Source organism: Girardinichthys multiradiatus, chromosome 19 (genome assembly GCF_021462225.1).
Source record: "Girardinichthys multiradiatus isolate DD_20200921_A chromosome 19, DD_fGirMul_XY1, whole genome shotgun sequence".
NCBI lineage: Eukaryota > Metazoa > Chordata > Actinopteri > Cyprinodontiformes > Goodeidae > Girardinichthys > Girardinichthys multiradiatus.
Window position 1 is genome coordinate 23,128,875 of NC_061811.1, and position 12,760 is coordinate 23,141,634.

The following is a 12,760-nucleotide window of genomic DNA, read 5'->3' on the forward strand; positions in this document are numbered from 1 at the left end:
TCCAGCAGAAAAGCAGGAGATATTTGCAGCCTGTTAACATTAGAAAACAACAAATTCTCTATTGTATTTGGTTTAATGCTGTGGTTAGAGCAAGGTAAAAGATGCCCCTCTCTCACAAAATGTTCTTTAACCTTTCGCTTTCCTTCCTCTTATCGTTTTGTGCACCATAAAGCGGAGAACACAGACCTCCTATAGCCAGGGCATATCTGACTCTGAAGCATCACTCAACTTTATGGTCAGGTTCCCAGAGCTCAGCTGTGTTTCTTCCCTCAGCATCTTCTCATAAAGTATGCTGGAGTTATAAAAACGAGCAGCAGATAATCACTAGATAGTTTCCCCTACCTTAACATGGCAATCAAGTGTTTTAATTAACCTTTAGGCACTCATATAACCAAAGAAATGATGCAGAAACCCGACAAGACATAATGCAAAGGAGTTTGGTTAAATATATTCATTACTAGTATTTAGGTTTAAAAAGTTTCAAATGTTTTAAACCCACTAACATTTACAGTGATACTGTTCCTACGGTTAAATTAATTTTAACGAGATGCAAGGGAAAGTGCCAGAGAGACCTGATTTTTTCCCAGCTGCTTGTAGCATAGGGTATTGCAGTGCGACCCTCCAACCATCTGTTGCTGCACACTGCTGGTCAACTGGCTGAAAAAAGGCTGAAACATTTTTCCTTGAAACCAAAAGTTAACTTACACAAAAGACCATAATTTTAAATTACTGAAGGTAATACTGTGAAAACACACGGGCTCAAAGAATAACAAATACAATGACTTTCATCAACTAATTAATTAGTCAATACTTATTAGTGAGACAGTTTCACTAAACTTGACATTTTACAAACATAGTTTTTATTCAATTGATTAAAAACAAAAGGTTATTCATATTATACATTTATTTAATAGCTCAAGCTCAAACAGTATGTATGAAATAATTAACTGTGTAATTTCATGAAACTATAAGAAATCTTAGTAAAATCAGTTTGGAAAAAGGCCCTCAGATTACAATAATATTAGTTGCAGTAATTGAATTGGTCACTAAATGAATGCCAACTGTAGACAAAGTAGCTTTAAAACAATGTACAGAAATAAACATGTAAGAGGGTCATCGCGAGGGCAACCTTAATCAGAAATGATCCTGTTTACCCCCCTGCAGAGTGACTGAGAGGGCACCGAGTGACGCAGGTGAAAGACAGGCACCCACCCAGCCCCTTGAACGCACCTCCCTTATCTACCCAGTGGAACGGAGACGGAAGGAGTGACAAAGGCCAGGGCTTTGGGTGCGATAAGAGAGGGTCTTGTGTCCTGCCTCCGCCCTGGCCATCCACTGCGAGAGGCCATCCAAGGGCCAGGTGTCGACCGCAAGCAGAATCTGGCTGTGCACCGTCAGATATCCAGAACGCTGTTGTGTGTCTACATGAGGTTGTGTTGGCGCAATGAATGGGAGGAAGAAAGACCGATACCGATGGAGAAAGGGGGTCACGTGGAGTTCAGGGCAGATTCTTGCCAGCTGCATCACACTGCAGGAAAGCCTAATTGCTTCCGGATCTACAGTAGGAATCCTGCCCTGCATAGTTCAGTGTTCCAGCCCTTCCCACCTCCTCACTGTTCTGCATCTTTTGCCCCTTTCAACACCACGTCTGTAATTATTTTGGTTTTTCCTCTCCATTACTGAACGTCTCTCACTCCGTGTCCTTTTTCTGGCTTTCAGGCGTTTGCTCCTGCTGGGTGACGTGACAGAGTGTAACGATGTCTGTAGGGAAACAGTCTTTAAGCAGGATACCTCTGTCCCTTTGGCAGTCCAGCTCTTCTATGAAACCATACCAGTAGATCACAAGGCCTGGGCCAAACCTGTAACACACAACAAATGAAACAAATATATTATTGCTTCTTTTCCCACAAAAAACATTTAATCTCACATTTTTAAAACAGTTCTGGTTGTTAGGTACAGAAATAGAAGATAGATCAGCTAAAATTGATTAAACGAATAAGTGAGTTGGATCATAGGAGCTGAGGTAGCTTTGGTATTTGCCTTTGATCACCAGCCAGACAAATTGTGCTGCATTGAACAAAAACACTGCCTAAAAGATAAAGATCTGTCTGAAATACTTAAAATGGTACTGAATTAATATTCTGTAAAACCAAAATACTAACTAGCCCTCTGCCTTTCGTCATCAGGTGCCTTTGGCACATAAAAAAACATCCAGATGGTCGTCCCACTGCCCATCCTTGGTAATGCTGGCCAGTTAACACTGTCAAGCTGTTTGATTCTCAACCTCTGTCTACCAGTGAAGCACGTTATAGCAACAAATATCTTGCCATGCAATAAGAATGTATCCTGATTATTGTTTTTCCCCAACGTTTCATAATTCTAAAATATTTTTCTTGACTCATTTTATAAGAAATGAATAGTCATTTGTCAAGAAAAACAATCATTCCTTGAAGCTGTTTGGCTTAAAAAGTTAATCATTGTCCCTCTCTCTATCACATACAGAGCCCTCAAAGTATTTCTACCTCGTAAATGTGTTACAATTACAAACCTGGAATTTTATGTGACAGATCAACACAAAGCAGGCTATAATTGGAAAGTGGATCAAAAACAACAGGATATGAGCATCTACATTTAAGTATTTGCAACAGATTCTGAACTCGGTTAGTTTTGGACTTTGACTAGGTCATTTAATTAGATAAATGTGATTTGATTTATGCCATTACACTGTAGCTCTAGCTGTAGGTTTATGGTCTTTGCCCTGCTGAAAGCTAAACCTCAACTGCACTCAAATCCTTTGCAGCCTCTAACAGGTTGTCTTCAGTGTAATTAGCTGTATCCCTCTTTACATCAACTGTGACCAGCTTCCTGCGTCCTTGCTGATGAGAAGCATCCCCACACCATGATAACGCCACCACCTGTTTCACAGTGGGGATGATCATGTGTGGACTTCTTAATAGTCAGGTGACTTTTGAAAGTAATAAGTTGCATTAGATTTGATTGAGGGACATCAGAGTAAAGGGGTATAAATGCAAATGCTGGCTACAGTGTTTAGATTTTTATTTGGCACAAGATTGGCTGAGTCAGCCGTATCCTCATTAAGATATATAGACACTAAGCAACGTAAAAACCCCAGAAAAATGAGGGGATATAATCAAACTGTTACTTTGATGGGAAAGATTCTTATATTCAACATTATAAAACAATTTTTGTGCATAACATTTCTTGTCAGTTTAAGGGTTTACGTGTCAAACACATATCCACTTTTCAATATAACTTTATATAGTTCAAAATAAAGACAAATAAAACTTACTGATGACTTGTTTTTTATTTGAACTTTATATTTTTCGTCATTTGGTTTTATTGTTTTATGAAGTTATATTGTTGTCCTCGTCATTACTGTGCAGCACGTTGGTGTAACGTATAAATAAAACAGACATTGATTAAAGATTTAAAACAAAACATTAGTGTTTCTCCCTGTTGAGAATTAATTTAACCTTTAACTCGATGTTATGCATGTTTCCATTTTGCCTTCTTCCTTCTTTTGGTTGTGTGCACACAGTTCAGTATCTAAGATAATTTATTTTCTGATCCAAGAGAATAATTTGCAACCGCTTGTTTTGTGCAATAACATGATTTTTGGTTTTCTAAATTTCGAAAGTATAATCTTGATGGTCACATCTCTGTACCTTTAACTTGTCTCTTGTACATCAAATTTTTGACCTCACAAAAGGTCTAAATTGGATTGTAACGCCAGGAAAATATTTTGAAGGTTAAATATGATGTTCTTCCTCTTTCATATATTAAAAATAGAAACAATCATATTCCTTCCACTTCATTATGTGCCAATTTATTTCCATAACTTAAAATCCCAATACAGTACATTGAAGTTTGCGGCTGTAAGGTGACGCAATCTGAAAAAGGTCAAGGCGCATGAATACTTTTTTACAAGACACTGTGGATCATGCCTATTCTTTAAACATTAACTGCCATGCACAAAAACATGTTGGTGTTGAACTCTGAGCGCTTCACCTCCCTTGTGAAATACCAGATTGTGGGGGCTGACAGAGCTCCAGTCCCAGATACTCCATCCTCAGACAGTTAACAATGCTGCGGGGCCTCTGGAGACCAAGAGAGGAAGCTAGCCAAGGGGCCATGGAGAGCAGTGGAAGTTCAGTTCCAAGGTAAAGTACATAAAACCTTGGACATGTGATCAATCATTCCATGGTGAAATTTTACTTTAACACATTAATTTTTTATTTTGATGATGGTTTTGTGATTCTTTGTCTCTTGTATGGTTATATGAGATTATTGTAAATACCTTAATGGCTGACTTTAAAAACATTATCATGAAAATTTAAAATAAAAATATAATTTTAGGTCTGATTTGTGGTGTACATGTCCTGCGCTGTGTTGACTGGGCCTTGAGGCGGTGCATGTTTTACATAGAGCACTTCTGTGGAGACAGACATGTACAAGAAAATATGCGCCTGTACACGTGCACCCCTCCCTCCACACGGCCCTTGCAGCAGTACATGCTTCTGCACTCCATCCCTGCATCCTACGCTTTACAGTGTGTGATTTACGGTGCTGTATCTAGGAGCAAACAGCCCTGCAGAAAGCCTGCAGATGCACACTCCAAGTTCACCACAATGCCACACACACATAGCTTAGCCTCTCAGCACTGCACAAAGCCCCAAAACTCCCATAATTTCCACGGTCCACTGCTGCACACGGCCACCGATTCTTAATATGGAAATGTTATGGAGATGCAACCTAAACATTTACATTAAGACGATTACTTCTTTTCATTTGGCCGCCATGCTGCAAGGATTTCCTCTGCTCTGGATGGGGAGGCGAGGCAGAGCAGAGGAGAAAAGGGTGACTGCTCTCAACTGAGTGGAGCAGGGCAAACCCTCTGAAAAGGTTAAAACTGTACATCAACAGATAAGGCAGCGCTGCGCGATGCATCATGTCCCAGGTCTGTCAGGGGAGGCCAAGTACAAATTGAAACTAGCAAAATTATAAACACAGGGGAACCATGCCACCAAGGCCTTTCCATACCGTAAAGAAAATAAATGGAGTCTGAAATTTGCTCAGCCTTAATACAAGTCAATACTATGGGGACCTTGAGGTAAAACTCTAACATATGAAAAAGAAACAATAACAGAGTGGGAGGGTCAGCCTAATAAATACAGCATGATAGTCTGATGATTCGAAAACAGCATCTATGCACTGAAAAAAGATGTTATAAATGTACACTATGATGCTTTATATACTACTACTGTATATAGGCTCTTTGAAGGTCTAACACTAGAAGAAGTGGGAAAAGAAGTTCGGCTTAAATTTGTAGACAAATGATGGTCTATTATGTAAGCTAACTTTCGTTAGCCTGGCATGTGCTCATTACACACGACCTCTAAGTGAGACAGGCCATCTTCCAATAAACACCTAGCTACATAAGGAGATGGGGAAATCGTTTGTGAAATGCAGCTAATTTCAGCCAGAAACCAACTTGATAAGCCTCGGCGTGGATCGCTGCTGCCAGCCGTGCTTTCGATAGTGTTAATGAGCGGCTGGTGGTCACATTTTAAGCAGGTGCCAAGCAGCTTACGGTAGCAGCTTAATGAGAGCAAGGCACTCTGGAACAAAAACTCTTAAATGTTGAAGAGGCAGCGTTATTAGCTGCCAGTGCACACACACACAGCATGCAGTGAAGCAAAGCATCAGATGGAGCTAACCTCTCAGACACCTCTGAATCTTAAATGCTCGTTGCATAAACACAATACTTGTATAGAAGGGTGTTTAAAAGTGCAATAGTTTCAAAAATGACTGCAGAGTGTTTTTAAATAATTTAAGTAAAAAATAAAACCCCCAAAAAAACTATGTTTTAATGTCAAGTTTGAATGTGAATCCAACAAGAGGTTTAATTTTTAATAAAATATCCCATCATCTCTTGTGTGACCTTTCAATAATGTGCAATGCAGCTGAAAATAATAATAATAGAAAACTGCAATAAATGGTTTGCATAAGTTTGCACACCCATAGAAAAATACCGTTCGATGCACCTTTTGATCCAATTTGAACATTCAGCTGTCTTTTTTCCATATCCGAAACCAGTGCAAAGAGACTAAAACTTAAAATTTACAAAGTGGTGGATGAACAACGAAACTAGTCACAAGATAGTAGACCGATTTGTTGTCTAGTAACAAGGTTTTCATTTTGTTTGTGTAATTTAACATTGTCGTAACTCCCCCAACATATATTTTGCTGTATCTAAATTTTGCGACTCTGAAAATGTGCTACTTATCATTGATGGTTATTTTTCCCCTTCGTCGTTCCAAACTTTTACAGTTTTGGCTGTTTTGCATCCAATCCCTTTTGGTGCAAAAATGGAGCCAACTGCCAGGGGATGTTTTGCTTTGAAAACCAACAACTGAAAGTAATTATTAAAAAATTGAAGATTGTGAAAGCTTGCGGCTTTGCCCCACACACACCACCCATAAAATGCACTTATGTCTTCTAAAATTATTTCAAATAAACTTCATTTCAATCTGCTGCATTGGTGAGAGGAGAAATAAAATAAAACGCCAGTTTCTAAAATATATTTTACATAATTAACAATCAGTAAAATAAAGATGAATTTTATGTGCAACTGTAAAACACCCTTACTTCTTTTTGCATACCACACAGTCATTTTAAACAAACACCCCAGAAATGATTTAGACAGTGCAAGCCTCTACCTGAGGGTGAACTCTGTGTCTCTGAGGTCTCTCCATAAAGACCTCTTTGTTTCCTGCCTCCATACATCAGGTTACAAGGTACAGCCTCTGAAGTGCTTCTAATATATATTAGCCCAATATTATTTTTATGTCTTCATTTTTACTTTCTCCGAAGCAAATATGAAAGTTTTAAAACATACAGCATTGAAACGGATCAAGCAGAAAAGAAAAAAAAAAAAAAAACGGTAAATACAAGACGGTCTTAAAAACGAGACAGAAAATAGAAAAAGACAAAGAAAATGTGTCTCAGTGACAAATGCTCTGTTCTTTAGAGGTCACCCACTGGGAGTGCATTTGCAGGGGAAGATTATAGTTGTATGATATATTAGTTTGTGTGGAATTTCAGAATATGTCAGTGATCCGGGGCTTGCATGTCAGGTGATTCGGCCCCTGCAGCTAATCGCTGTAAATCCAACGCGTTGTGTATATTAACGGCCTTACAGTAGCTGTTTGGAACAACTCGGCCTGGTGGACAATGATGACACCCCTGATAAGTAAAGCTTTTGTGCACAAATCGGATATTTAAAGGCTGACTGCCCAGAGGGGCACCCAGGCACAGGGAGGTAAATAATCCTTTGCTGCAAACTATACAACCTACTCACCATAAATAACAGGAATTGAACTGCAGAGTTCACCTCCCACAGTCAAGGTATTAACATGACCCCAGCTAAGAACAGAAGCTTTCTTTCTGCTCCACACTTCATGCTTATTTCTTTTGAGCAAGTTTAGTGCAGCTCAGGTAACAAACAAACACATGCTGGTAGCCCTTCGGCTGTACGTTCCAATCGCCAACACTTATGAGTGATTCTTAATCAGGTTGACAGGAGGGAAGGATGTGGTTGACACTTGCTAGCATTAGAAAGTAGACTATAATACAGGACATGAACTTTAGGCAAAGGCAGCTTTGAGATTATTAGAGTTATAATGATATCTATAAGAACTATTTCTCATATCGAGTTTTGTACATAGACTTTAAAATTCTGAATAAACATCAGGCAAATGTAGTAGCAGGTTTCATGTGTTTATTGCACAGAATATACCTTTTTGCTGTACTTCTACACCAGGAGTCTAACTATTCTGTTAATTAGTTGGGCTATCTGCACAAGTAACAAACCAGCAGTCAGCTTGAAGATTCCCAACTGTAGTTTTGTGAACAGTGTTACCCTAATAAAGCGTGATGGGTGGCCCTCCTTCAGTTTCTTCATCATGACTTGTCCTCGTTTTTTGCGACTGGAAATATTTCCAAACAGCTGAATTTTTCTTTCTTTGAGGAAAGGTATAGGAGCTTTTTTATTTCAGCCAGCTGACATTATGCAGTAACAGATGGGGGAGGGGCAGTGTTGCATTACTCAATGCTCTATTCAGTAGGAGAAAACTCAGGCCACTCTTAGTGCATGTATGAATGGATGGATGGGTGGATGGATCAGTGGATGAAAAGCTGTATCATGACCAACGAATAGACGGATGAACATAGTGGCGAATGAATAAATACATGGAATGGCAAATGTATGGATTCACAGATGAATGGATGAATAAATGAACTGATTCAATGAAATTACATACATTTCCATACTTTTAATGACCATTAATGAACATTTTAGTGGATCTGAAAGGTTAACGTTAAAACCTTGACAGTGGTTACTGGCCCATGAACCAGGCATGCATATTTGACTAATGCAGAGTTTTCAATAGAAGTGTGGTAGTGTTATTGTGTCGTGCCTTGTTTGTAGAAGTCAGGAATAATTTACAATAGCAAGAACGTCTTGCAAAAATCGGGAAAACAGGTGATTATTTGGTAGCTGGCACCTCTGCCAGATCATTGTTACCTAAGGTGCATCTTCTCCAATGACCACTCAACACTATCAGAGATTTCATTTTCCGCAATCAGTATCACTTTCTCTGACCTCACTCCCCCAAATGCTCCAATCACCTCAACCACCTTCTCAAATTAACCAAAAGCTTATCGCCTTACCCACACACCCAAACACAATCTGACAGCTGACTGATTGCTTCAGTTAAACATGATTAAGTAACAGAGTTGGTAAACATAACGACAGACTTTATTTTGAAAGGACAAATGTAAGATGGAAAAACCTGGGGTCAGGTCTCCGTTTGGGTTGTAAAAGAACCGCATTTATTGCTGCCTTGCTTTCCAAACATCCTCCAGTCCCAGAGAAGAGTTCTGATTAGTGTTTTGAACTCGTTAAGTCTCTTAACTGAGCATGTCCCCTAACACATTAGCAGCATGTATCTGAGGGACAAGTGTTTTCTGTGTGTGTAATGGGCTCTGGTCCCTTCTCAGATCTACTGCGTCATGGTGCAATGTATCCTGACACTCTCAAGTCTGCCATGAACATGGAGAAAGGCAAACAAGGTGGGATCTGGTTTGGGGTTTGGTAAGAGTTCAAAAGTTGGACCAAAAAAGGAAAGAAGGCATAGCACATACTCAAACTTGTAGAACACACGGAAACAAGTTTCTTGGTAATAATGTATAACATATTGTTCATAAAGTGTATTCTTGGCCTTTTGGCAGTGGATAGTGCCTTGCAAGTTTATATATTAAGAAATATTTTAAAATAAATTTTTTTTGAGACTTTATTACTAAACAAATTAACATTACTACATAATAAGTACCGAAAATGGGTACCGCTGAGTGCCAACCTGATTCCCAGGTACCGCCTATCGGTACCGTATCGGTTCAAATTTGAAATGCAACTATCCCTAAGGAGGGGGATAACTGTATCACTCTGTGCTTCAAGCTACTGGGGAGAACTCTTGTTACCCTTGACCTTTCTCTGGCATCGCATTAAAAAGAAATATATGTAACTTTATTATATTTTGTCACATTACAGCCAAAAACCTTAATCTTTTTGTATGACAGGAAGATACAAAGTAAGTGGAAGGAAATCCAACATGCAAGTGTTTGGCCAATGAAAATCTGAAAAGTGACGCATGCATTTTTATGAAGTTCCCTAGAGTCAATACCTCGTAGAATAATCTTTTGCTACAAATAATTCATTAATTAGTATGCTTCTAATTGAACGTTTAAGCTCTGTCAGATCGGCTAGAAAGAGCTCATCAACAGCAGGTCTTATAAAAGATTTTCAATTGCATTTAGCTCTGGACTTTGACTGCACCATTCTGGCACATGAACATGTTTTCATCCAAACGATTTTATTGTAGCTCTGGTCGCACATTTAGAGTTACTGTGCCGTTGGAAGGTGAACCTTGGCCAAATTTCAAATGTTTTTCAACCTCCCACAGGTTTTCTTTCTCCATCCATCCATCTTCCCATCAACTCTGACCAGTTTTCTTCCCTCGCCACAGCATGATGGCACCACCACCGGGGAGTTGTATTCACAGATTCTCCCACCTGAGCTGTGGATCTCTGCTGCTCCTCCAGAGTTACCATGAGCATTTTAGCTCGTTTTAATGCTCTCCTTATCCAACATGAAACTTTAGGTGGACAGTCATGTTTTGGTAAGTTTGCCGTTTTGTTGTAATCTTTGCACTTGTGGATGATGGACTGAACAGTGCTCCAAAAGATATTGTTTTAGAACAAAAGGCTGACTTGTCTGCTGTGTTTCTTAGCCTTCTTGATGCTGTTTGTTCTTTAATGTTATCTAATGAACCCCTGAGACCTTCACATAGAAGCTGTACCAAGATGAAATTATACCTCCATTGACTAGTTATGTGAATTTTGAAGGCACCAGGCTCCCTCAAAGCATTACAGACAACCTTCTTCATGAGATTGTGATGTAACAGCAAAGTGTTTTCAGTCAGAGGCCTCTTCAGATCTGCTGTAATAATGACCGATAGAGGATATCCTTCTTGCCCACAGCCATCCCATCTATAAATACATGTATACATTTCATTTCCCTCTGGGATTATAAAAGTATTTTTGACCTGTTATTAAATTGAATAAAATCCCAATAGAATACATTAAAGTTTGTGGCTGCAATAAAATGCAAAAAAATACAAAGACTATAAAAGGCACGGCAACCCTACAGTGCCTTTATTATATGGATGGTATAAACCATGTAATTTCTAGCAGAGCACAGGTTAACATTCATACAGTCAGTGCACACCTGATCTTCTCCATGATATTGACTCCCCATCCTTATTAATGAGCCTCTACATCATGACAATGGCTTGATCTCTTTAGTTATGACACACTTAGTGGATATTCATTAACAGTAGATGTCAATATTAATAAATTCCATTATAATGGACTCAGAAGACCTTAATTACATTTCATGGAAAAAGTAAAACCAGGAATATAATGCTCAGATGGCTTTAAATGTCTTCAAATGAAAGTCTTACAAGTTTCTAAAGTCAAGCACAGTCCACAGCAATAATTTAGATCTGTCCAGAGTCCCACTGGCCTTTGATGAGGCCCCATGTCTGTGTATTCTGCTTCGAGACGGGAAGCTCCCCATGGTGGTGGGTGAGCAGGCTGGGGGGTTGAGAGGCAGCCCTGACAGAGGACCGCATCGTCAGGGGGATACATGCTCCTTTAACCTGTTATTGTGAACTCCCAGCAGCCCTGGCCGATAATTGCCACCTGTCTCTTGGGGAAACACAGTTAAAAGAAGGCAGAGGGACGGCCATTTTGTGTCTGCCGCTGCTCCTCGCCCCTTGCACAGCCCTGGGCCTAGTCCTGCCCTTAACCCTTGCTGCTAATGTGTTTTCAATTTAGGATGTCCCCCACTGCTACAGGCATGGCCCTAATCAACAACAGTTTTTACTGTAACCCTATCTGGCCTTGCTAGAGCAGCGTCAGCCTGACCGGGCGCCTGCAAATCTGATGTGTCCAGGAGAGCAGAGTGCGTATGTATACATATCATGTTTATACGTGAGGTCATAGGATGTGGACCTTCCACACACATGAGGTCTATACATGCAGCGCTGCTGATCGCAATGCAACCAAATCACCTATGGTACCCCAAGTCACTTTGCAAAAGAAATTTACACATTTAATGACTAATAATAAAAAAAGAAATAAATATATCATTTTATTGTCCATAAGTGGGTAAATTCTGGTGTACCAGCAGTGAAGTGACAGGCAAACGGAAGCATGCAGATGCACATAAAGGTAAAAATATAAAAACAAAATTAGGCCATTCAGTAAGGGCAAATTCACAACATGGGCAAAAAATATTGTACAGTTACCATACTCAGATAAAAAAGTAGTTGGATGATTAAAAATTTTTGCAGAATTCAAAAAGCCAGACACATTTTAGACAAAACTGTATATTATATAAATTCCCCAGTATAAACTTTATGATAAGCTTTATGATTCATTCTTTTGAAATTCTTGTCAATTCTTCTATCAAATTGTTCTTCCATTTTTATCAATTGGTTTTAACCTGCAAACATCTCAGTGAAGCCGGAATTAAAAGTCACAGTAGGGCAGGTGTGAATGTCTCCTGTGTATGCCTTCTGACCCCTGCATCCATGAGAAGAACACTGCCCCAAAATTAGAGTCAGGTCTCTAATGTCTCCCAGAGAGAGCGAGAAAGAAAAAAAGAAAAAGAGAGAGGCCTGGCTTTCATCCAAGTCAGCACCTTTGGAAGTGCAGTCGTATTACCACCACTAAATCAACATGTCAGCGCCCGGCCCACTGAACTTCTTCACCCAGACTCAACAGCTTACGGCTATTCTGCACAATAATGACCTGTTAAGTAAGCCCATCTCTCTGGTAAAACAGACAAAAAGAGGTTTAAAACAACAAAATAAGAGAAATTCTTGTATGCACATATGATGTACTCTCTGTTCCTTCAATATGGTGCAGGAAGTCAGACAAAACCAGCTAAAGATATTCTTCAAACCCTGTTTGGTCTGTGTCCAAACTGCAACTGCCCAGGTTGAGTTTGGAGGCGAAGGTCCGCAGAAATCTGTGTGCTTACTCAGCAGTCTGTTTACATTCCTAAGGGTAATTTTAGCCCCCTGGGGGGAGCAGAGCAGGGGGGCCATCATCT

At 39.6% G+C, this 12,760-nt stretch overlaps 1 protein-coding gene across 1 annotated transcript in view; it reads right to left on the reverse strand.

Moving 5' to 3' along the window:
- Window positions 1-837: 837 nt before the first annotated feature.
- Window positions 838-12,760, reverse strand: part of cdin1 (CDAN1 interacting nuclease 1) — a 79,159-nt gene continuing 67,236 nt past the window's right edge. Inside the window, exon 12 of the mRNA XM_047345158.1 lies at window positions 838-1,859. Coding sequence (XP_047201114.1) covers window positions 1,691-1,859 — 169 coding nt within the window. The 3' untranslated portion in view covers window positions 838-1,690. The remainder of the gene's footprint in view (window positions 1,860-12,760) is intronic.